At 43.2% G+C, this 26,013-nt stretch overlaps 1 protein-coding gene across 1 annotated transcript in view; it reads left to right on the top strand.

Moving 5' to 3' along the window:
* REV3L (REV3 like, DNA directed polymerase zeta catalytic subunit) overlaps positions 1 to 26,013 on the top strand; it is a 220,933-nt gene that overhangs the window by 107,503 nt on the left and 87,417 nt on the right. The window contains exons 7-11 of the mRNA XM_088460488.1: positions 2,746 to 2,850; positions 3,692 to 3,776; positions 4,402 to 4,544; positions 16,837 to 16,965; positions 24,209 to 24,446. Of these exons, the coding sequence (XP_088316614.1) occupies positions 2,746 to 2,850; positions 3,692 to 3,776; positions 4,402 to 4,544; positions 16,837 to 16,965; positions 24,209 to 24,446 (700 nt within the window). The remainder of the gene's footprint in view (positions 1 to 2,745; positions 2,851 to 3,691; positions 3,777 to 4,401; positions 4,545 to 16,836; positions 16,966 to 24,208; positions 24,447 to 26,013) is intronic.

Below are 26,013 nucleotides of genomic sequence, written 5' to 3'. Positions count from 1 at the left end.
CCAGCCCAGGGACTGCTTGGACGTACGCAGTCTGCTAGGCTCGCAACCGGAGAGCCTGAGTAAGCTGAGGCTTACTCAGCTGGCCTTCCGTCCACCATCGTGAGCATCGACCACCGCTGAACACGATGGTGATCCCAGTCTGCGACCTCTTTTGCAGTGCTGGGATTGCAAATGTAGCAGGGGGTGTCGTACACCTCCTGCTGCATTTGCATTATTGCAAGGATCGCAATCGCAAAGCTGCCTGCGTGCACTACACACTACAGTATATGCCTGCGTGCAGCTTTGCAATTACGATCCTTGCTGAATCAGGCCCACAGTCATTAGCCACTTAGCTGGCATAGCTGTCTGAGATGTTACAGGGGCCTGCTAGATACGGCCACAGGATGGTGCTAGACACCACCTAGGCATATTTCTCTTTGCTAAAAAAAAATGTAAGTATGTTTTATAATAAATATTGTTAACCTAATTAGTTCATTAAAAAAAATTGACAATTTATATTATTTTGTATAAAAAAAATTGCCAGGGTTTTTTTTCCCCTAAAATAATAACAATATATTTTCCTGCAGACAATATATTATATGGTGTTTAAATGAATGTCATAAACCACTTTTGTAATGCATTTCGACAACATGAATACATGAGAACGGTAATGAGTATCTACCAATAAATACTCTTGGCTGGAGAAAACATGGCACTCAGAATCAGATAGGACACCAGTGCTAATTTACTACAAAGTAAATATTTACTATTTTAATGTATGTATGCATCTCGTAGATGACATTGTAAATTAATTTTCATGTTCTTCTGGTTAGATGTTCTGGGGTTTTTTATAAATATACTTCTATAACCAATACTTTCTTCCAGTAAACACTGGCAGTGAAATATTAAAAAGCATTTTAGTTAATGCCATAACTCAGTGGTCAGGGAGCAGGGGTAAATTACCCCACATGGGGTAAAAATTAAATTTCTGGGGGTAATGGACAGACAGCCGGGCATGCATATGAATCATTCTATAATATAGAATGATTCATATGCATGCCCGGCTGTGCCGCAGGGAGGCTCTAAACCGGACGCCCGCTGAGATGTTATTACCAACTGGTGCCCGGCTCCTTCCCTGCAGAACCACGTCAGCCGGAGGCTCTCTCCATGCGCACTATGGGAGAGACGTCATGTTATCTCTCCCATAGTTCCAAAGAGCAGCCGGGCGTACAGGATGGCGGATGCAGGAGCGGGGATTAAGGAAAGTGGTTTTTTTTGTTTGTTTTTTTGTACAAGCGGCACTACAGGGGCATTATATGGGGGCAGTACTACAGGGGCATTATATGGGGGCACTACTACAGGGGCATAACTATGGGGGTACTACTACAGGGGCATAACTATGGGGGCACTACTATATGATTTCCTTCCATTCAAATCAAGGGGGTAATGTCGGCGTATCTAAATATATTTTGGGGTAAAAGGTAAAAAAGTTCCCTGACCCCTGCCATAACTCCTTCTCTTAGTAAATATTATTTTGCAGCAGGATGTCAATCTACATTCCAAACAATGAACCTGCAAAATGGAATTGTACATGATCAGGGTACAACAACTGTCCAGGAGCCATTTGATTTGGCTCCTAGACACTAACTCAACATTTACTATGAGCAGCTTGCTTCTGAGCATTGTTGTAGAAACCTGGGATAGTGATTTCAATATTACTTTTTCTTTACAAAGGGTTGACACAATCTAGGTCTCCTCTACATTTCAGCCCTAAGAGATAATTTGTAACAATAGTCTAATTCTAGCTTACATACCAGCTAGCATTAAATCAATATTACAACTGATCTTACAATCCTGGGGTACAAGTGTGGGGCTAGGTACGGAATCCTGGCTGTCAAAATACCGGCAGCGGCATCCCGACAGAATCCCAACGCCTACAGGTAAGTGCCCTAACCCTCTCTCCCTGCAGCCCAACCTGCCGGGATCCCAACTAAGTGAGACCTAGGTACAGTGCATCCGGAATAGAATATAGAATATAATACACTCACTCAATCCGTGAAATACAGAAAGAAATGAAAGACCATCAGGGGCCCCTGATGATAGCATAGATTAAGGCAGAAACGGACGCCATCGGGTGGACATAATAAATGTGTATTGCTGGATTCAAAGTTTCCTCTATATTCTTTGTGTATGTATATATACAGTGCATCCAGAAAGTATTCACAACGCTTCACCCTTTCCACATTTTGTTATGTTACAGCCTTATTCCAAAATGGAATAAATCATTTTGTCCTCAAAATTCTACACACAATACTCCATAATGACAACGTGTAAAAAGTACATATAAATAACTTATGCTTGGCATACAGGGCAGTCGCCTTAACCTACTATACAAGACAAATAAACATTTCTACTTTATTCGGGATACAGTTTTTTATATTTCATGTGTTTTGTGTTTGTCCTGTGAGTCCCTTTTTTCAGCAAATTTAAAGTGAATTTATAATTTATTATACACAAGAGTGCCTCAGAAAAGAGTTTTCTTTTCTCCTTAAACTGTCGCTGTTTAAAGAGGTCCCAAAAGAGGAAACCTGACACAGACTACTGTAGAAGGTTGAGTTCATTTAGAAAAGCCAGTAGGATTGTTTGTTTGCATTTGTTTGGCTTGTTATATTTTCGTCTCCCCTCTAGCACTTACAATTTTTTTTTCTTGGATAAAAAAAAAACTCTTAAGGAAACCGAGGCCTTTGCTTTTGTTTTTAACTACAGCTCAGATAGGAAAGAATCCTGGTCTGCAAGCAATATGGGAAGATGAGAAACTGCGTCGTAGAGAGAAGAAACAATCTTCTCAGATCAGTCCACCAGATTCACAAGGTAAATAGAACTTTCAAAATCTAAACGCTGTGTCGTTTTAATGGATATGTGTTTTGGAGGCTTAATTGAGCTAAAGTTGGGGACTGCTCTTATACATTTACTATGTTCAAGCCTTGACACCAATGTCAGGAGATTTCAGGCATTTTTGGCCTTCTGAACTTATCGTACTGTCATCGCAGCTATTAAAGTATATGCCCTGTGTTATTCAGAGAAATAGGTAGGCATATGGAAATTGTCCAGTTATTAGATTTGCAGTTCTTATTTTGAAACAACCACTAGTATTTTTTTTAATTAATTCACTGATTGACAAAGTGTCAGATGCTACCTGCATCTAATTAAAAGAAATTATTCATAATGCAGATGATCATGTGAGTAGCAAGACAGCTGCAAAATTGCAGTTATAGTTGTATTTCTATTAAATTGCAAATTTTTTAAGATACATGCACTTTGTACTGTAGTGTGTAGATTTGTTACTGTCAACCCAGTATGTGTCACCATACTTAAGGATATGTGAAACGCTGCACATCTAAGATTTATTTATAAAAAAGTATAGGAACATCTAAGATGCCAACTAAACAAATGAAAGCTCTGTGATTCACATGCGCTGTGTGGAAGTTAGTATTTTTGCACTCCACAAATGGACTTTCATCCAACTGAATCAGGCCATTAGTGAGAACTGCATACCGCTTGTTTTACCTTAATTTCTGCTGTGTGACGTGAACATTATGTTTTTACCTTTTTAATACTTTTATTTTTCTAAATGTTTTTATATAAAGTCTTGGCATCTGGTTAAAAAACCTAGTTTGTGTTACACAATTTTGACACGCCTTTTTGTCTATAGACCGTGGATTTGTGGCTGTGACAGAAAGTGAAAAAATCTTTCAGAAGAGACTAAAAGAGATCCTGAAACAAAATGACTTCTCTATGTAAGTATGATCCATCGTGAGTGCAAGACGAGGGAAGTAACATCGCTCCCAGAACTTTGTCCAGTTTGGTTCCCATTTTAAACGCAAACCTACGTAAAGAGCACTGGTCATTGTATGTCCATCATATTTAAGGACTACAGGTTAGATGCTCTCACTTGCCATTTTTACACTCCAGATATTTGGAGTCTGCATGATCCTGGCAACATATGGTATCAGATGTCTTATTTAAAATAATTATTAATAAAAGATTAAACACAAAGTACTTATATCGTATCAAGTAAGCACCATATTTTTTTACTTGAATACCTTATAATGTTACTACACAAAACACAAGACTATACTCCCTTCTAATTTACCTAACTTAGTTCCAGTTATTATATTATTTGTGAAGTGAAGACTGAGGCACAGTGACTTAATAAATGGAACTTGTCTAAATTAGTGTTTTCCTTTCAGAAAGAATAAAAGTATAATTATTTTTACTGGTGGTAGTGGTATTTTTAGGTCAATATGTCTAGTTATTTTTTCAAATTACTTTATTATTTAGTTTCTCATTTTATTTTTACGTACAATACTATATTTCTTGATCTCTTTTTATATTCTGTCATTTTACCCTGTACTCAATCAGGACCCTGTCACACACTATGGACTGCAGCAACATGGCCGATGAGTTTTCTGCAGAGCTGACGTTACATTCACAGCTAAACTCACAGGAGGGCAATCACTGTACACCAGCTAATTTGGTGGAGGTGCACAGAGACCAGCAGAAAAGTAAGATGACATCTCTTATGTTTTACATGCTTTATGGTGTCTTCTGTCATATCAGCGCTCATGTCAGTTTTATACATTTAGCTCTGTAACCGTGGTCTTTAGCCACACCAGCAAGTATTCAGGAATTTAGGGCAGCATTGGGAATAAAAATACAATCATATGCAGAATGAGCAGACTATATATAACAAATAATGTGACTCCAGAGGGGTTGCCAGTTTGGAGTGGCGTGTATAGCACATAACAAGAGCTAGTCCGTATCCTTCATTCTACCTTGTAATGAAGCACAGATTCCTGTTTATCATTTTTGGCTCACCCTTCATGCAGCCTTCTATTTAAGAAGAACATACCTCACAAATTTCCCCACAGTTGGGACAGAATGTGTGGCACAGCAACCTATTGTCTTGTATTTATTGCACCCACAACCTCGATCTCCATGCTAATTTAGGGCACACATCCACTAGACGACAAGCAAAAAACTGCAAGATTACGACATTGTAATCGTGCAGTCGTTTGTCAGTCTGTGATGAGCCTGCACTGATCGAGCAGTCGTTCAGTGAAGGCATATCAGTCATCTGCAAACATGCTGAACCTGACGTTATTTTGACATATTTGTACAATGATAGATGTCTAAACGACCAGTGGGAGCACGCATCGCTGGTCGTTTAAGACATTTTTGCAAACGATTTATGAACAATTGAACGATAACGATATCGTTATCGTTTAATCGCTCAAAAAAATTGTCTAGTGGATGTGTGCCTTTAAGGCCCAATTTATCAATGAATGACAGTCGTCTTATGACGCGTTACTAATTTTAAATGGTGCTCTAATCAATCAGCTCCTAACTGTCATGTATTTGAAAAATTACACAAAGAGCTGATTGATTGCAGCGCCATTTAAGTTTGGTAAAGAGTGATAACAAGAATGTAATTGTTGACAAATCTGGGCCTAATTTCTCAAAAACCTTCTCTCTGGTAATTCATTCTCGCCCTCTCCCTCTCTCTGATATTTCTTTTCCAACACTCAATCTCTCTGGTAATTCATTTCTCGGTCTCTTTCTTTATGGTGATTTTCCACTCTCCCTGATCTCTGGTAATTTATTTCTCGCTCTTTCTCTCACTAGTAATTCATTAACCTCCCTCACGCTGATTCCCTCCTCCCTTTTTCATACATTACTTCCTCCCTCTTAATTTCACACACCCCCTCTTAGTTTCCACACCCCCCGACTCTTCATTTTCCACACCTCCCTCCCTATTAATTTCCACACCTTCCTCTCTCTCCCTCTCCCTACTTCCACACCTCTGTCCCTCTCTCTTAATTTCCACCCCCCCTCTTAATTCCCCCCCCTTCCTATTCATTTCCACACACCCCCCTTATTCATTTCCACACCACCCTCCCTTCTTCTTCGTTTCCACACCTCTCCCTGCTAATTAATTTACCAACCACCATAATTAATGTCCTGCCTTCGCTCCCATTCTACCTTTCAGAAAATACACAGTTTGCTATTAACTGCTTCTGTCAGAGTATAACCTGCATTTAGTATTGTTTTGGTGGTTGGGTCGGACTTCAGACTATTTAGTGCACTCCCTGCTTTATTACCATAATGATTAATGAATTATATACTGTACATTCACCATGGTAAGTTACAACCGATGCTAAGCCCTTTTCCAGACTATTGTTTATGAACACAGGAGAGAACAGAAGATAAGATATTTTTTGACTCCCTGCAGTAAGTGGAACGTGAGAGTCAACTACGCATAGCGCTCCCATAATGTGACACCTGCCTGCTACCTACTACAGCAAGTTTGCCCACTTTGCACAGCATCACTGAATGTGTGCTCCGTCACACACACTTAATTCTGGTGTCAGAGTTGGGCCTGTGGGCTCTGCCACTTATTAAGCTGTGATTTTATCACTGTATTGCACATGAGGTGTTTAATTATATAGTTTTACAGATTTTTTAATACTAATCCTTAAACCTGTAGAAGCTTCCTTCATTAACATATAGTCCATGTTCAGTATAGACTGTAAAGTGTGAGTTTGTATGGCAAAATACAAACGATCTATGGAAGTCAGAATGGACGGATGTATCTCATTAACTAGCTCTAATGTTAATTTTACAGCAGATCCATTTGTAATATTTAGCTTTTTTATATTTAGTGGTAGGCCAAAAACAAGCTTTTATGCATATTTCTTCTTCGGGGTCCATGGGGTCCACAGCCATTACTTTGGGGTATGAATCCCGGTCACCAAACAGTTAATACAAACGAGCTCTCTGCTGGAGCAGTCCTGCAGACGAGTACAAAAAAAAAGAGAGTTTTACTCTCTATCTCAGCGGGTGGTCTGAGCTGTCCTGGAAGCAGCCTCGCGCCTGATTGGAGGCGCACCGGCCACGCGCTGCAACTACCTCCACCGGCGCCGCACCGCTAGCCTCGGCAGGTCCTTGGCAGGGGATTCGGCAGGGGCTGTCTGGCCCTGGACCGCAACCGGATCAAGGGGATGGCAGGTAAGCAGGTGGTTGCAGCGGCCGCTGACGCCGGGACCACGTGGCGGTCCGGCCTCCGGCGGTGAGACTGCTTGTTCTCCTAGCCTAGACCGCCGGGATTTGATGTTCCTGACCAACCAGGGCGTGTGGCGGCGGCCAGGTCAGTTTACCGCACAGGTCCAAGCAGCATAGGGGAGGTATGCTTCCCCGGCGGCCCCTCCCCCAATCCACACGCTAGTTCAGTCCTCTGGCACAGTTGATTGTGGATTGTTCCTCCCAGCCTCCATATAGGGCAGCCAGAGTGTATGTCAGTTGCTCTCTGAACGCTGCAAGAGGGACACTGGGCAGTCTCCCTGTATACCTTGCCTACTGCTGGTCTAGGTTTTTACAGGGCTCTATCCTACCTAAGCTGAGGCTGATTATGGTAGTGAGAGCTTATATGCATATGGCTCGTAGAGTATTTATGCATGACGTGATTGTTGTTTATGGATACTGTTTCTTCTGTAAAAGAACTGTAATTCCTGTATACTGTCACTGTCTCTCCCCTTCCCTTGCTACAGGTGTGTGGGTTGAGAGTAGAAAGCAGCACATATACACTCAGAACCATTGGCATAGTGTTATGTCTAAGGAGTCTGAGGGTCAGGTGGCGGGAGCCCCGTTGCTGATATCCTGTGTAGCCTGCAAGGCAGGTTTGTCCCCACAGGACTTTCTACAAAATGGGTTTTGTGGGAACCAATTAAGTTTGCCTGTTTCAGGCCCTGAGCCTCCTTGGGCATAATTTTCTCAGGTTATGGCTCAGGTGGCGGAACGGCTGGCTGCCCCGGTACCACCCGTTTGGGTTTTGCCTCAGCAGATGCATCCTATGCCCATGATGTGGCCGCCTTGGATGGACCCTGGTGCTGGTAAGGTTATGGCATCATCCTCGGGGGTTTTTCAGCCTCAGGCTGTCAGGCCAAAGCAGCCTAAATCTAGGCGCCATGTAATGCCTTACATGGGTGAGTACTCGAGTGCCTCCTCCGAGGAGGAACAGGCACAGGACTTTTCGCAGGAGTCTAGCTCCGAGGAAGGTGATGATCATTTCCCAGTAGCCGATGTCCCTTTTCTGATAAGGGCTGTAAAATTGGTGTTAAATATCGAGGAAGGGGATCTTCCGCTTAGGAAAGTCCCCCTGTTCAAGCGCCAAAAAGTGGTTAAGGCAGAATTCCCAAAGTCTGAACATTTATCAGAACTTATGGAGGAAGCCTGGGTCCGTCCGGATAAGATAAGCCATTCTTCTAAAAGAATGGCGCTTCTATATCCTTTTCCAGCAGAGGACTGTGCCAAGTGGGAGAATCCACCATCAGTTGATGCGCATGTGGCACAGCTGATTAAACGTACCACTTTGCTAATCCCAGCAGTTTTGCTGAAGGAAACCACGGATAGGAGACTTGAGTCTTCTCTCAAATCAATTTTTTCGCTGGCAGGAATGGCCACCCGCCCAGCTATGACCACTGCCTGGGTAGCAAGAGCTATTGAGGAGTGGGCCAAAACTCTTAACGGAGTCTTTACCAGATGCCTCTAAGGAGCAACTGGATATGGTCTCCTTTATTAGAGAAGGGACCTCTTATTTGGGTGATGCCGCCTTGGATGCAGGGATCCTTTCCTCTAAAGTTTCAGCTGAGTCTGTGGTGGCATGTAGGATCCGCTGGTTGAAAGATTGGAGGGCAGATGTCGGGTCCAAAAAGGCCCTAGAATTCCTTCCATTCACAGGAGGTGTGTTCTTTGGTCCAGAACTGGACAAAATTGTATCCTCCATGGCAGCCTCAAAGACGGTAGGTTTAACATCAGCAACCTCATCTAAATTGAGGAGGGTATCCTTTCAGGGGTTTTGGCCGCAGGGCAAGGCCAAAGGTCAGCCCTCAGCGAGATTTCCACCAAGAAAGGCAGGACCCAGGAAGCCCTGGCAGAACAAACGTCTAGGATCTAGGGTCCAGGATAAACCAGTGGCCTGATGGGACGGGCCTCCGCCTGGTGGATCCCAGGGTGGGGGGCCGACTGCTTCGGTTCTCAGAGCCCTGGCACCTCACGACGGAGGATGCCTGGGTTCGGGGAGTTGTTTCCCGAGGGTACGCCCTGACGTTTTGGAGGACTCCTCCTCAAAGGTTCCTTTGTGTAAACCCGCAGGTGGGTTCAGAAAGAGCTTTGGCCCTTCAGAAGGCTGTGATTCCGGTGCCAGGGGTTTTACTCCAATCTGTTCTTGGTTCTGAAACCGAATGGGTTATACCGGCCTATTCTAAATCTGAGAGCTCAACAAATTTGTTCGAGCCCCCGGGTTCAGGATGGAAACATTGCGATCGATTGTGTTGGCAATGGAACAGGTGGACTATATGGTGTCCCTAGACATACAAGATGCCTACCTTCACATCCCAATCACACAGGCTCATCAAAAATGTCTTTGTTTTGCAGTAGGGGAGGAACATTTTCAGTTCCAGGCCCTGCCGTTTGGCCTGTCCACAGCCTCTCGGGTGTTCACCAAGGTGATGGCAGTAATGATGGCATGCCTCAGGCGCCAAGGCATCAGGATTTTGCCTTACATGGACGACCTCCTGTTGCTGGGGCAGTCCCCACAGCAATTACAGGATCATTTGAGGCTGACAGTATCATGTCTGTACAGTCACGGCTGGATCATAAACTGGCAAAAGTCGTCACCCTGTCCGGTACAACAGATTTCATTTGGGAGCGAGATTGGACTCCGTGGTGCAGAGAATATATCTGCCGGAGGAGAAGATCCTTGCTCTACAATCACGAAAACGCAGGTTGCTTCGCAAAAGGCAAATATCCGTTCTAGTAGCCATGCAGGTCCTGGGGTCGATGGTGGCCACCTTCAGGATGGTGGAATACACTCAGTTCCACTCCAGACCACTGCAGTAATTCATTCTGTCTCGCTGGAACAAGGATCATCGCACGATCAGGTCCCAGCTGCTGCATCTCTCTCCAGAGGTACGGTTGTCCCTGACCTGGTGGTTGCAGACAAAGCATCTCAGGCAGGGTCGCCACTCTTGGGTGTCGGATTGGACATTAGTCAAAACCGACGCCAGTCTTCAAGGTTGGGGGGCGATGGCGGGGTCACACACTTTCCAAGGAAAGTGGTCAGTGACGGAAAGCCGCCTACCGATAAATATCCTGGAAGTAAGAGCTGTATTCAAAGCTTTAGTGCAGGCTCAGGAAATCTTAAAGGGCAGGTCGGTGCAGATACAGTCGGACAATCGCACCGCGGTCTCATGCCCCCTTGATGATTTAGGTAGGCGGAGTTGGGCCGCCTTGGCAGAAGTATCAAGAATCCTGGTATGGGCAGAGACTCATCTGCCCACGATATCTGCCGTGTTCATTCCAGGAATCCTGAATTGGGAGGCCGATTTTCTCAGTCCGCAAGAGATAAATGCAGGGGAATGGGCCCTACAGCCACAGGTTTTTCGGAACCTTGTGGACAGGTGGGGTCTACCAGAAATAGATCTGATGGCATCAAGAAGGAACAACAAGGTTCCCAGGTACGGATCCTGGACAAGAGATCCGAGAGCCGAGTTTGTAGACTCACTGACAGTAAAGTGGCGTTACAAGCTGGTATATCTGTTTCCCCCGTTTGCTCTTCTGCCCAGAGTGGTCAGAAAGATCAAACAAGAGGGCAGCACCGTCATATGAATAGCTCCGGCGTGGCCGAGACGGCACTGGTTCACAGATCTACGGTCTTTCTCCATAGACACTCCATGACCCCTGCCATTGAGACCGGATCTGTTGCTACAGGGTCCCTGCTGGTACCCGGACTTCATCGGCTATCTTTGATGGCATGGCTCTTGAGGGAAAAGCGGTTTTCCGAGTCTGTTATACGGACGATGCTGAAGGCACGGAAACCATCCTCAGCCCGTATATATTATAGGGTTTGGCATACTTTCTTTCAGTGGTGTGAACTGAAAGGGTATGATCCACATAAATTCCTGATATCCAGAGTGCTGGATTTTCTTCAAAGTGGTCTGGAAAAAGGGCTACGCCTGGCCTCTTTAAGGGTACAGGTGTCAGCTCTTTCAGTCTGGTTCCAACATAAAATTGCTCTGAGACCGGATGTAAAGACCTTTTTTCAGGGGGTGTTGAGGATTCAGCCTCCCTTCGTTTCCCCGGTTGTTCCGTGGGACTTGACTCTAGTTCTGAAGGTTTTACAGGCTCCTCCGTTCGAGCCTTTAAATTCAATAAACTTCAAGTGGCTAACCGCAAAGACGGTATTCCTCCTTGCTATGGCATCTGTACGTAGAGTGTCGGATTTAGCTGCGCTTTCCTTCCGGGAGTCGTTCTTGATATTTCATCAAGATAGAGCAGTACTACGTACTAGGTACTTCCGAAAGTGGTGTCTAAATTTCATATTAATGAAGAAATAGTAGTTCCAGCATTTCAGGGCACAAGTCTCTCACAAGGTGAGGCTTCCCTGGATGTGGTCCGTGCGTTGAAAATTTATGTTAAACGCACGAGCAAATGGAGGAAGTCCGATTCACTTTTCACTTTTCGCGCTTTATGGTTGTCATAAGCGTAGCTGGCCAGCCAATAAACAGACACTGGTCAGGTGGATTCGCATGGCAATTTCTTTGGCTTATACACAGGCTGGTATGCGTGTGCCGGATTCAGTGACGGCACATTCTACTAGGGCGGTAGGTCCATCATGGGCGGCCCGCCGGGGTGCTTCTGCTGAGCAATTATGTAAAGCAGCCACATGGTCTTCCATCCATACCTTTGTCAAATTTTATGCCTTTGACACTTTTGCCTCTCAGGATGCCTCCTTCGGGCGTAGGATTCTCCTCTCTTCCGAGAGTCAGGAGCGTCCCCGCCCGTAGGGTTAGTGCTTTGGGATATCCCCAACGTAATGGCTGTGGATCCCATGGACCCCGAAGAAGAAAATAAGAGTTATGGTATAACATACCTTTGTTAACTCTTTTTCTTCGAGGTCCATGGCATCCACAGGACACCCACCCAGACGCACCTGTAGTTCTGGGGGAGGTTTTCCGTAGTTTCTTCTCTTGAGAGTCTGGACTCGTAAGTATGGGTCTTTTCTTTCTTACCCTTTGTTTGTCTCTGCCTGCTTGAGCTTGGTAACGAACTGGCTACCTGAGGCAGGAGGTGGGGTATATGAGGAGGAAACCCGGTGCATCCTGGGAGCAGAGATTCATACCCCAACGTAATGGCTGTGGACCCCATGGACATCGAATAAAAAGAGTTAACAAAGGTATGTTATACCATAACTCTTATTTTTTAAAGGCATGTTATTTCCAGTTACTCACCAGAAGAAACATCTGTGAATAAAGTATTTTTTTTTTCATTTATAAATACAGTTTTAGACTGCTTTTCTTAATCAATTAATTTTTATTGATTTAAAAAAAAAAGCAAAACATACAAAACAATAATCTGGATGGACAGAAATTTGAAGACAATGTACATATCAAAGCAAGGCACATACACAGCATCATATAAACTCTCATCAACACCTAATAAAATTAAATTATCTAAGAGCTACTAGGCACACAGCATCAGGATAACCCAGTACGGACATTCTAAATTAAGGTAATAGCAAATAACGAATAATGGCCAATCAAACAGTGCAATATCTGAGCAATGAAAGATACCGTTACAAATCATATACCTTTGTCTCATGCCAAGCAGAGTTAGTAATCAGTGACACTCAGGCCATATAGCAAGAAGGCGCCATTCAAGTCCAAACCACAATAACCCACACGAACCTTAAAACCCTAAAGCCAGAATGTCAGTTAGAACTAGAACTTAACATAAGGGCCTGCAGTATATTATTAGCGATATCACATAAACCAAAAAGATCCAAAGGAACAAAAGATTACCCATGAGTCCACTGCCGAATAAAAACAAAAAATATTAATATCGTGCCACAATAAACCATCAAATTACCGAGACCATATAACAGGGATCCTTAGCATAAAAAAATAAATTAAAATCCCAACACTAGTATGCCCTCACCCTGTATACCATACCCGAACTACAGTACACCTGGATCCCTAACAAGCTACAACCAACTACTGTATATAACCAAATAACCCCTTACCCTGTATTCCAAACCCAACCTATGGCATACCGTACGCCCTAACAACCTGCTACCCAGCCACCCCTTAATCTAAATTTCAAAATATAACTAACATATAGCCTGTGGGGGCTATTTTGCATATGACCAAGGTAAAGTAAGGTACTCTCCTGCAATAGAAGGCTACAGTAAGAACAAAAGGAAACCGTAAATAAACAGGATAATACTGCTTAACAGAATAGAGAACAGTATAATAACATTATTATTATGATTAGCATATAAAGGTGACAAACAGCAGATTACATGGAAAGTTGTCACAAAGCAGGAAAATATAATAAATCAGACAATGATTAAACAAACTGCTCACGTGGGAGGCAACAGATAGTTTGAGCCCCAGCGAGGATTAGAACCAGGCATATACTAAAGATGGTCCGTGACTATTCCATAGAATTCACTTGTTCTGGAGTCATACGCTCTAACCAGAAAACAGGCCCCCAAGATGTATCAAAAAAGGGAGTCTGTCCACCAGCCGCCATACACAGCCGAGCCAGGAGTAACAGTATACAGGAGCCGTGGGTCCCAAAGGCTCTGATGAATGTGAATCAACCAGAACCAAAGTGTTTGGACTAACACAGAGACATAGGGAAACATCACTGTTCACTGTCCCTTATATTTTGTGGAGTCACTGAGTCCAACCAGGCACAAAACAGCACTATAACCAGTAGATTGCAAGGACGGTGTCTGACCTTTACTGGTAGGTGTCACCGGAAGTAACCCATTATATTTTGGTAGCAAGTACCTCCAATTCTATAAATGGTTGTTGACAGGCCATCATCTGGGAGGGAAAACTACACTCTTGACCCAGGACAAGAGCAACCATAACCTCGAAGTGAAGTAAACGATCTGTCTCCCCTAAGCATTGTGGCAATGTCTTACATCCTGCAGGATCAGTGACAAACCAAAGTGCAGCTCCCCTTTGCAATCTGTTATCTTGTTTTTATGACTAGGCAATGCCTTACAGGACTTGCTGAAGTGTAATGACCATCTGGCCAGATGGAGAGCCAAATGCAAGAGAATGCATATCCTGTAATAAGGGAAGGAAATATCACAAATAGGTGAAGGCCTGAGCTATTTCTGCTGAAGCAGGATAATTTACAAGTTAGTTGGGCTGGAGAGAACACCAATTGCATCCTACTGCATACCTGTCCAGACCATGCCCCCCAAGCTTTAGACTGCTATTGACCACTACAGTCAATTTACGTTTTCACTCCAAGCTGTTTCTGTGTCTGTAATAACAAATTAGATATCTCTGTGACCTAGTGGTGTGGAAATTCTACCTTCTATGCAACAAAATGTATTGGTGTAATGGATAATTTAAAAACTATAATCATGTTTGGTAATAGCATACATATTACTGTCTTGCTTATAAAGGGTGTCTTAGAGTTAGGTGAGCTGGGTTCCATCAGATAGTAGGTGTCATTGGTCTGATAACGGTTGAATTGGGCAAGGTTTGTGTGTGATTGGGAGGGGTGGGGGGTGATTTCTGTGGAATAAGGCTTATTTGCCTTGGTTTTCCTGCATAAATGTTTTGCCAAAGTATGCAATTATAGAGGTCTATTTACTAAGCTTTGGATGGAGTACCAGCCAATCAGCTCCTAATTGCAATGTCACAGGCTTTGTTTGAAAAATGACAGGAGCTGGTTGGTTGGTACTTTATCTCCATCCAAGGCTTATTAAACAGGCCCCATAATTTCTAAACTATCCCCAAAACTACATTTGGTAATCTTGTTAAATTATGTATTTGCGATTTCTATCCATTCTATAACTTTGCTTACGGTTCTCAGTCATTATGCAGTAAAGGTTTAAAATCGTTAAAAGTAAAAATTATGATAGGCACTTTTTTCATTTACTTTTGAATCAAAGGATTACATATGGTGACAGGCATGCATTTAAGCATTGCTTTGCTTACCATTTATTATACAGTGAAGAGAGAGCCATTTGTGGGCTAACACAATATTCATGTGTTCTATCCCAGTGTTTCTCAAACTCTGGGCCTGATTCAAACCCGGTCGCAAGCGCTGAGCGCTCGCAACCGGGTCGATGGTGGCCTAGAGCTCATGTGCACGATGGAGCCGTTGCTCTGAGTCCCCCATCAAAGGGGGCGTGCTGTCGATGTTGAGTGACAGCACGCCCCCTTTGGTGGGCGGGCCAGCGGGGTGGCTGCACAGATGGAGGCGTTCCCATGCTCTGTTTGAGCCGAAAGCTCTCTGGGGCTTGCAGCCACGAGACCCTACCACAAGGGTCTCGTCTTGACCATCGCGACCATCATCCTGGCCGCTCGCATTAGCTGTGGGTTGCAACCCACAGCAATGCGAGCGGCCAGGAGGCCGCTCCATTAAAAAAAAAAAAAAAAGGCGCCCTGATTCAGAGCGAGCGCTCTGTCAGAGCGTCCGGCTCTGAATCAGGGCCTCTGTCCTCATGGAACCTAACTGTGCATATTCTCAAGGTATCCTCAGTGATCATTAGTACCATCTTTCGACCTACTGCGTCAATAAATGAACACATTTTTGCTCCAGCTAGATGATCTGGAAAACATGAATTGTTAGGGTTCCATGAGGACTGGGTTTGAGAAACACGATTAGAGCCTTTACTAGAAACCAGTTGCAATACTCTGTGACTACAGGCATTCTTAGTGCATTACTAGGCTGCTTTATCTTGGTTGTGGTAATCAATACTAATGCCCCCACTGTGTTTTGTTCAGTCTAAAATACTAATGTAGGGATGGCCATTGACCGTACTCCCATCAGTTGTCACCAAAGATAGCAGGAAACCATTGTTGGTTTACACCATAGACAGCCATCAGTGGAAGCGGCACTTGGAAGGGGTGTGGCTTTTGTGGGTCACCCCAGGGGAGGGGAAAAATAAAACATTGCTGGGCTATCTGCCTTCGATGGCTACAAGCCATCAATGGCCCTCATTCAGAGCCGTACGGTCTGAGCAGAGCGCACGCTCTGCATGAGGGCCGGGCTCCTTTTTCATGGAGCGTCCTCCTGGACGCTCGTATAGCTGTGGGTCACCACCCACAGGCTATACGAGCGTGCATTTTGATGGCCGCGATGGTCGTGACCATCGCGACCATCGAAATTGCGAGCCGGAGCCTGCGGTTGAGGTTTTCAACCGCAAGCTCCGGAGTGATTTTGGCTCTATCAGAGCCAAAATCACTCCCACTGACATCACTAGTGATGTCAGTGGGCCGGCTTCTGACGGGAGGTGTTCCCGTGGGAACGCCCCCGTCAGGGAGGCACGCCCCCGGCACGCCCACCAAAGGGGGCGTGCTGTCAATCAACATTGACAGCACGCCCCCTTTGATCGGACACAACGAGCGAAGGAAAGTCCTTCGCTCGTCGTGTCTGGCGCATGCGCACGACGGAGCTCCCTCCGTCGTGCGCATGCTCAGTGCAGACCATCGACCCACTTGCGAGCGTACAGCCGCTCGCGAGTGGGTCTGAATCAGGCCCAATGTTTGTTAGGAACCGATGGTCCCTATGCAACTGTAGAAAGGATATTTGCTTAAATTGGTTAATAATTCAGAACTTTTCACAGGCTACTGCTCACAGTTAGATTGCCATGACAAATGATAGCTTACTTGCTCAGATTTTACAATAAGTTGTGAAAACGTGCCTCCTATAATGGACTTGTGTGTGTCACAAACTTTGTAAATAAACACTGTCTCCTCTTATCAGAACCTGAGGAGTGTGAGGAGGAGAGCCATACGGATGCAGTGATTGATGAAGAAGCCATTTTAAACATCATGGAAACGAGTCAGTGCTTCCAGCCCATGTCTCAGAGGCTGAGTCAGTCTCCAGTTTTCTGTAAGTTATTCTATAACCTATCAATAGTAATAATAATTTTATTTATATAGCATTTTTCTTCCACTAGAACTCAAATCACTTTATAAGCTATATTTGAATTTCCTGGTGTTAGTTGTTTGCACATATATTTTTCCCATTTTTCATATTTGTCCGGTATCGGGAGCAAAATAAGTGACTGATGCAGGATCTAATAAACGACTGTATGTGATTAGCCGCTGACAATCCTTTACCACTTCTAGCACTAATTACTGATTATTTGATCACTGTCTTGTTAAACGTTGTGCCAAGACTATAAACAGCTGAATAAAAAGCACAATGGTTGAAAAGAAACCTCAGTTCTACATAATGTGCATGCATTAAGGAAAGACAATAAATGTTGCAATGTGACAATCAGTAGAACAATGAACCAGTAACAACACACAGTAGATTCAGTGCAGTCTGCCACTTCGCTATCAGCTTATGCTTACAATGTAGGTATGAGACATATTTTATTATTATTATTGTGTTTATCCTCCTCCTTTTTACATAAGCCACTTCTGGAAGTGCCTCTGCCTGTTTGCTATTTTGCAATTATATCTTTAAGCATGAAACTTTACTGCTTTTTCTTTATTATACGTTCTGGTTATGTTGATAGAGAGAAATGCATAACATAACCTTCCAGAGATGTAGCTGCTAATTTAGCCTAACGGGGGAAATGTTCATGAACGTATACATTATAATCTGATTGATTTACCTAGACTGACCAACACAATCATGTTGTTTAATAATTATAGTCATAGAAAAGCATCCTGTCCATTTTAAAATTCAGTTTGGGATTTTGCTATCAGTCGAAACTAGGCATTTTGGTGCCCTGTGCCAGAAAGAGCATTGTTGTCCTCCCTATATTTTGAACAGGGATCGTGTGCACCAAAAATAAAGGGTTGTGTCTTACAGGGAAGTGGTATGGCCACACACAAGTACCAATTCACATTACACCGCACAGTAGTGTCTGTTCACATTACATCACAAAGTAGTACTCCTTACCCCTTATGCACATTACACCACACAATAGAATCCCTTATACACATTATGCCACATAGAGCCCCTTATACACATTAGGCTACACAGTAGAGACCCTCATAAACATTATGCCACAAAGTAGTGCCTTTTATCCACAATATGCCACACGGTAGTGCCCCTTATACACATTGTGACACACATTATGCCACACAGTAGTGCCCCTTATGCCACATAGTAGTGCTGTTAGACATTATGCCAGGGCTTGACAAGTTTTTCTAAAATCTAGGAGCCAGACCAGGGTCCCCCCAAAAAATTACAGGAGTGAGTGAGGAGCACAGCTCTGTGTGTTATGCAACTGTTATCCACACTATACTAGTCCACAGAATGCTCACAGTTGAATGGATACAGTAAAATGGAGAACCTCTCACTGCTCTCCACAGCTCTCCTGCTCCACCCCCCACCCACCAGTAATAACGCACATTTCACATAAAATAATGGTGCCAGAAAGTACATCAGAACCCCCCTCCCCTCGTGGTCACGCCACTATCCCTCTGAAGCCGCTCCGCAATCCCTGGCCACGCATAGACCCTACTACCGGAGAGCTCTATGCAGCCGGAGATAGGAGAAAGTAGACAGCCGGGACATACAGGAGGATCAGCGTAGACTGGAACAGACAACAGGCATCAGAGCAGGCCAGGATGGAGAGGAGTGGTCAGTGCAGGCCGGGACGGACAGAGGCACAGCAGTCACTCCTGTGCACAATATCAACACCGCAATACTATAGGCACGAATCTCCGCCGGAGCTGATGAGGATCTGCTTCCTCTCTCACTGCAAAATATAGTAGCCAGGCAGCAAAATCTGGTAGCCATGACGACCTGGCCCCCGGGATTTGTCGAGCCCTGCATTATGCCCACAGTAGTGCCCCTTATACACATTATCCCCACACAGTAGTAGTGCCCCTTACACATAATGCCCACACAGTAGCAGTGCTCTAAGGGGATTCTCATAAATCTAATTAATAATCCAAGATTAATAATCGCCCCCAAACTCTCTCCCTATGCCTCTCTATTTCTCATTTACAAATTTACCATTTCCCAATAGAAAAACACTCCCTATGTGTGTGTCTCTCATTTATAACCTTACCTGGTCATAAATAATTCTCCTCAAATCCCTTCCCTATGCCTCCCTCTCTTATACCATCTGTCAATCATGGAAGTCATGATGATTTGATTCATTAATCATTTTTTTAATTACATACTTACAGTATGAAGTCTAAAGCTGCTGCAGCACTCACCTCATTCTATGACTGAGGCCAGGGCAGGGGGTACACACTAGTGCTGCACTGCCTGCATGCTGTGCTGTCTCTCATTCTGAAATCTGTAGGCTGTCAGACAGTCTCCGTCTCTGCAAGTGCCATCTCTTCTGCTGCCCAGTCACTGGGGGTGATCGGGGAGGGGGCGGAGCACACAGGGCAGGCAGCTGCAGCACTGCCCACTGTAATGCATATTAGTAGCTGTGCGCCCGGGAGAGAAGGAGCCAGGCGCACCACTACTATTATACATTACAGCAAGCGCTAGGCAGTGGCACATACAGATTGGCGATCGTGGAGGGAGACAGCTTATTCCGCTCACAGGGCACCTGCGCTTTCGGCACTGGCTGCACCACCACAGTTACGGCTCTGGACACCGTTTTATTTACCATTCAAAAATGTATAGCCCCTTTTTACTAGCCTGACTCTAAAAGATTTGTTAGGTCTTTTCACTAACCTGGAATTTATTTGCTCACATTAATTAGGTCACTTATTATTATGTGCCTCTTTTTCTCCTATAACTTTTACAAGGTAGAATTTGATCAATCCTTGAAGCTGGCTGCAGTACTCTGTCTAAAGGGTTACTACTCATCTAGATGCTGATGTGGTAGAGAGTTGCCTTTTCAACTGTAAGCTTCTGTGTTTTCATATCAGTCAGGTGGCAAATAGTATTGAGTAAGTAGGGAGGGCAGTTCACCTATGCACTGCTGCCTCTGTTCTGACCTGTTAGATCTCTACTTCAGTATGTTTGTGTGGTTGTTGTTATTTGCTGGCTTTATTTTATACTTACAGTTGTGTCCTTATACACTGCTGCTTCAGCCGCTCCAAATGACCCCTGTCGACATGAAAGGTCCTAGAACACTCAGCTGTGCAGTGCATCTTTCTCACTCAAAGGGGTCAATCCAATTAGGTGCGAGTAAGTGCAGCTGGATACAAAAATGTGCGAGTCTGGGGTGAGATCAGGCAGCAAAGGGGGTGAATTGCTGTGGCGTTGCCGGCGTTTCTATGCCGTTGCAACTGCAATTCGCACCTAATTGGATTGACCCCAAAATGTGCTTCTTATTCACATTAATAAAACTGGGAGCAACTAAACTACATTGCTATATTACCCTGATCAATTTAATGTGCAACATTTTACATCTGTGTGCGAGTGAGTCTGAATCTGTGCAAAAAGGCTCTAAAATGAATAGCCGCAGCTGTTTTCTTTGTGCTTAATCTGCAACTTTGTAAGTTGCATTTAAGGGGCATGTAGGGGACTCTGATCAGTCAGTTAAGACCCCAAACCTTTTAAATGATGGGTTCCTGGGACCCACCATTATGAACTTGGTGCTATCAATGCATAACGCTATTGTAAACCTGATTTTAAAAAAATTATCAAATAGTGACTTGGGTAATAAGCAAACTAGAATAGTCTTATCTGCTATAAGACTATTATCTGCTATAAATGCTGCTTTTCAAGTTGAGCATACTCTTCAGTTGTTGCATGACATCAAAAATGCAAGCTTTGGTGTTCTCCCATCCAAGCCCTGTGTAAACCCTTCCTGCTTTCCTTGGATGTAGTAGGACAAAGTCTTAATTCATTGTCATGAGCCTCAGAGATTTGAAGTCTGCATGTAAAAGAAGTATTGGCCATTATGTACAGTAAAGGAAAGGATTTTTCTCTTGTTTGGGAATAGCAGTGATGTGAGATATCCAGGCAAATGAAAGTGTTCATGTACACTGTTCACAATATGAAACAGTGTGGGGCCTTGCTCCTTGAAAATATTTATAGTACTTAATTCCTAGGCTTTTTCCAGTTACAGCCTGTTAAAGATCATCCTGCGAGTAATGTAGGATAGTGGATGCCTACCTCCACCCACAGCCTAAGGAGACTGAGTATGACCAGGTCAGTGCTTTCTGTATGTACTGCATTAGCTGCAATTTACAGCAGAATGCAATTCTAGGAATAGCTTGCAACATAAGGGTAATTGAATATAATCTAGTAATGTGCTTTCTATAATGCTGTCACAAGAATAATCATTATCACAAAAACATGCGGTGCACTAATTGCATTAGTCCAGTACAGTGCATCCGGAAAGTATTCACAGAGCTTCACTTTTTCCACATTTTGTTATGTTACAGCCTTATTCCAAAATGGAATAAATTCATTATTGCCCTCAAAATTCTACACACAATACCCCATAATGACATTGTGTAAAAAGGTTTAGATTTTTGCAACTAAGAAATCACATGTACATAAGTACTCACAGCCTTTGCAATGAAGCTCAAAATTGAGCTCAGGCGCATCCTGTTTCCACTGATCATCCTTGAGATGTTCCTACAGCTTAATTGGAGTCCACCTGTGGTAAATTCAGTTGATTGGACATGATTTTGAAAGGCATACACCTGTCTATATATGGTCCCATACTTGAAAGTGCATGTACACAAACCAAGTATGAAGTCCAAGGAATTGTCTGTAGACCTCCTAGACAGGATTGTCTCGAGGCACAAATCTGGGGAAGGGTACAGAAAAATATCTGCTGCTTTGAAGGTCCCAATGAGCACAGTGGCCTCCATCGTCCGTAAATGGAAGAAGTTCGGAACCACCAGGACTCTTCCTAGAGTTGGCCGCCGTCTAAACTGAACGATCAGGGGAGAAGAGCCCTGGTCAGGGAGGTGACCAAGAACCCGATGGTCACTCTGTCAGAGCTACAGCATTCCTCTGTGGAGAGAGGAGAACCTTCCAGAAGGACAACCATCTCTGCAGCAATCCACCAATCAGGCCTGTATGGTAGAGTGGACAGACGGAAGCAACTCCTTAGTAAAAAGCACATGGCAGCCCGCCTGGAGTTTGCCAAAATGCACCGGAAGGACTCTCAGACTATTAGAAACAAAATTCTCTAGTCTGATGAGACAAAGATTGAACTCTTTGGCATGAATGCCAGGCGTTCTGTTTGGAGGAAACCAGGCACCGCTCATCACCAGGCCAATACCATCCCTACAGTGAATCATGGTGGTGGTGGCAGCATCATGCTGTGGGGATGTTTCTCAGCGGCAGGAACTGGGAGACTAGTCGGGATAGAGGGAAATATGAATGCAGCAATGTACAGAGACATCCTGGATGAAAACCTGCTCCAGAGTGCTCTTGACCTCAGACTGGGGTGACTGTTCATCTTTCAGCAGGACAATGACCCTAAGCACACAGCCAAGATATCAAAGGAGTGGCTTCAGAACAACTCTGTAAATGTCCTTGAGTGGCCCAGACTTGAATCCGATTGAACATCTCTGGAGAGATCTGAAAATGGCTGTGCACCAACGCTTCCCATTTACCTGATGGAGCTTGAGAGGTGCTTCAAAGAGGAATGGGCGAAACTGGCCAAAGATAGGTGTGCCAAGCTTGTGGCATCATATTCAAAAAGACTTGAGGCTGTAATTGCTGGCAAAGGTGCATCAACAAAGCATTGAGCAAAGGCTGTGAATACTTATGTACATGTGATTTCTTAGTTTTTTGTTTTACATTAAATTTGCAAATATCTCAAACTTTTTACACGTTGTCATTATGGGGTATTGTGTGTAGAATTTTGAGGACAAAAATGAGTTTATTCCATTTTGGAATAAGGCTGTAACATAACAAAATGTGGAAAAAGTGAAGCGCTTTCCGGATGCACTGTATATATGATTTCCATCCAAGCCCAACCCTTCAAGAGGTATTTTATGTATTCTGTAATCCAAAATTTGGTGGTCACAAACAAAGATGTTACTGACCACAAATCCCCATAGACGGGAATTTCAGATTTTGCTAGTTCAAGGTGTAAGAATGTAGAGAGTCAGTGATCTAATTTGCTATTTGTGTGTGATCATAGGGTGACTACACCTAACGACCATGTCTGTGGCTAACGTGGATACTTATTTGGCTGTTTGGAGGTCAGGTCAAATGGCCGAATCTCAACATGTGTTCCTTCGTTTAGTCATTGTTTTTGTTTCATTGATACTATAACCCTACAGTTCTCTGTCTGTGTTCTGTGATAACATCCTTCAGTAATCTCCTTGATGCTTCGTTTATTAGTATGAGAGAGCTATAGCAGAATCCTAGGAATCATTCTTTATTGATTCCCTGTGCTCTAAGGGGCTTGCCAGATTCTCTGACCACCCAGGAGCTTGAAATACTGTATTTGTGTTCATCAGATCTAAGTGGTTTCTAACCCTTTCTAGAAGGACAGCAATGCTAGCAAATGATTTGTGTAAGTGAAGAGATTTTTGTTTTTAGTCTGCTGTGAAAGAGACACAAACGGACAGCATAGATAAGCTTGTGTTAAAAGGACTAAAAAATGGTAGTGACATACTTAAAGAGGTACATTAGGGTGATTACTGAGTTCAGACCTTTTCTTACTTGCCACTTTGAAAAATCATTGACTATAATATGGGCATTTTGCACTGTGACATGGCTTTTAAACACACCCAAGTACACTGTCACAAATGCATACCTAGTGATTACTACCGTGTAATTATTTTTATTTATGCAACTGCATGGTAACATTTTAATGGCAACTGCCTCTTCTGATGTCATGGAATGTACAGAAGACCTGGGGTGAGGGACTCACAACAAGTGTGGGCCCTGACAACACCTGCTATGTAGCATCAGTGCACCAATCAGTGTACCAATGCTAAAAGAATATTTTTAAAAATGGTGAATACGTAGAATGGAGACGAACAACTTTCAGATAGAAAAAAAACACTTCCGAGGATTAACCTTTGTTTCTATGGATTGTACGTCACGTTTTTCAGATAGAGTACAAAGCAGAAACTGGTTATTAATACTGTATATGATGTGTAGATATGACATAATATAGAACATAGTTGCCAACTGAACCCAAGAGGACTTTTGCCATTCATTACCTCTGTTCTCCATAAACACACCTGCAATCACATGTTTTGTGCTGTCTTTACATTTTTAGTGAATAACAGTCAAGATCAAGCCATGATACAACTGCTAGCTGGTCTAGAAGATGATGGCTTTCAAGTGGACCTGTCAAGGCGCTTGTCGCAGCACAGCTTTTCTGCAAGGTGCAGTAACATGCAGAATAGTGACGATGAGGAGAATGAACCACAAGTGGAGAAGGAGGAGATGGAGCTTAGCATATTAATGTCTCAAAGATGGGACAACAACATGGAAGAACATGATGGTAAAAGGAAGTATGTATCCAACTAGAAAAGCAACTTTTACTTTGTCCTCTATCTAAGTGGATTCTGTATATGAAACAATATAGTGTTTATATGACTGTAACCTATAGCCTGCTGTACATTTTTTGTTAGATTAGAAACCTGCTTTGCTGTACATTACAAAGTGTGTAAAGTGTGTTCATGTTTGGAAGCCAGTTCAGCTACTTCATAGTAAATCATGGGTAAAGCAGATGTTACTGTTTCTCTCCTTGAATCAAATGAAGAATAGAGTAGATAGTTTCTGTAATCGGTACAAAAAAATTCCTATTACAGCATACCCAGAGGAACTTGTGTACAGAGCTCTGCTTGTACTGTATGAAGCACCTTATCACAGAGGTAGGATCCAGAGAGGGCTCCAGGATAGCAGGTGGTACTCTGCTGTGTTTACGTCATTCTTGCTATAGAGCGAAGGAGACGGCGACATGCACCACAAAGGGCACTGCGGGCATGTCTGTGATTAGTTAGAGGTAAATATTGTCTTAAGAACATTAAGATATTCTTGGACAAAATACATGGGGGAATATTTACTAAAGTGCGGGTTTTTAAGAATTTGAGATGTTGCCCATAGCAACCAATCAGATTCTACTTAACATTTATCTAGCACCTTATAGAAGATAATAGCTTAAATGTGATTGGTTTCTATGGGCAACAACTCCACTTCTAAAAACCTGCACTATAGTAAATATACCCCTTGTTATACAAGTAAATATTTTTTTATGTAGTTTTGCTACATTTTCTTCTATATGGGAAATATGCCAACAGAGTATAGAATACATGTACCTGTCATCTTTAGTTGTAGATTGCATTTCCAGTTTTTTGAAGTGTTGTAAGGACAAGTAAATCCCCTCCTCAAATGTTTTGATACTTCAAACAGAAGTAAAATATCAATGGTATTGAGAGATAATATATTTCCCCATCATGAATTCACTTCCTACAGTTGTCAATTAATATTTTTATTCCTTTCTGGCTGTGACCAGTTTGAATCTTCTTAATTGTACAGTAGGTGTCATTTGTTACCTAATCTTTATCTTAGGCATATAAAGCATTAGAATTGTAGGCACTACTCTCTTGTCTCCTTCCCAGTTCCAAAATAATTCAAAATATACTAATGCATATTTTTTATAATTGTCAATTCTTAAGGAAACTGGCATATAGGGACAGATACTGTGAAGACTACTGTAATTTTCCATGCATATTGCATGTTTTTGCCCCAAAAAAATCAGAACCGCTTACTTAATTCAATTATAAACGACAAGTGCTGGGCATCTCGCCAATATCACACATTAACTCTATATGGTGTCAACTATGTGAAGTGCATTACTGAGTGGGGACATCTTGAACCTGGAAAAAGTAGCAAATAAGATATCAAGTGGGCATAAGCATGGTGTGGAGGGCTGTTAGTGGCCATTAGCAAAATATAGGAGGCTTTTGAAACAGTAAACCATTTCTCACCTTATAACTTTTATTAATGAAGGAAACTTTCAAAGCCCAGCATGTGTATTTCAGCAAATAAAAATGTTTATATTATTTTGGGGTACAT

Source organism: Taudactylus pleione, unplaced genomic scaffold, assembly GCF_031769625.1.
Source record: "Taudactylus pleione unplaced genomic scaffold, aTauple2 ptg000046l, whole genome shotgun sequence".
NCBI classification, from domain to species: Eukaryota; Metazoa; Chordata; class Amphibia; order Anura; family Myobatrachidae; genus Taudactylus; species Taudactylus pleione.
The sequence above is the reverse complement of the archived record's forward strand: the minus strand, read 5'-3'. Positions and strand labels throughout refer to the sequence as shown.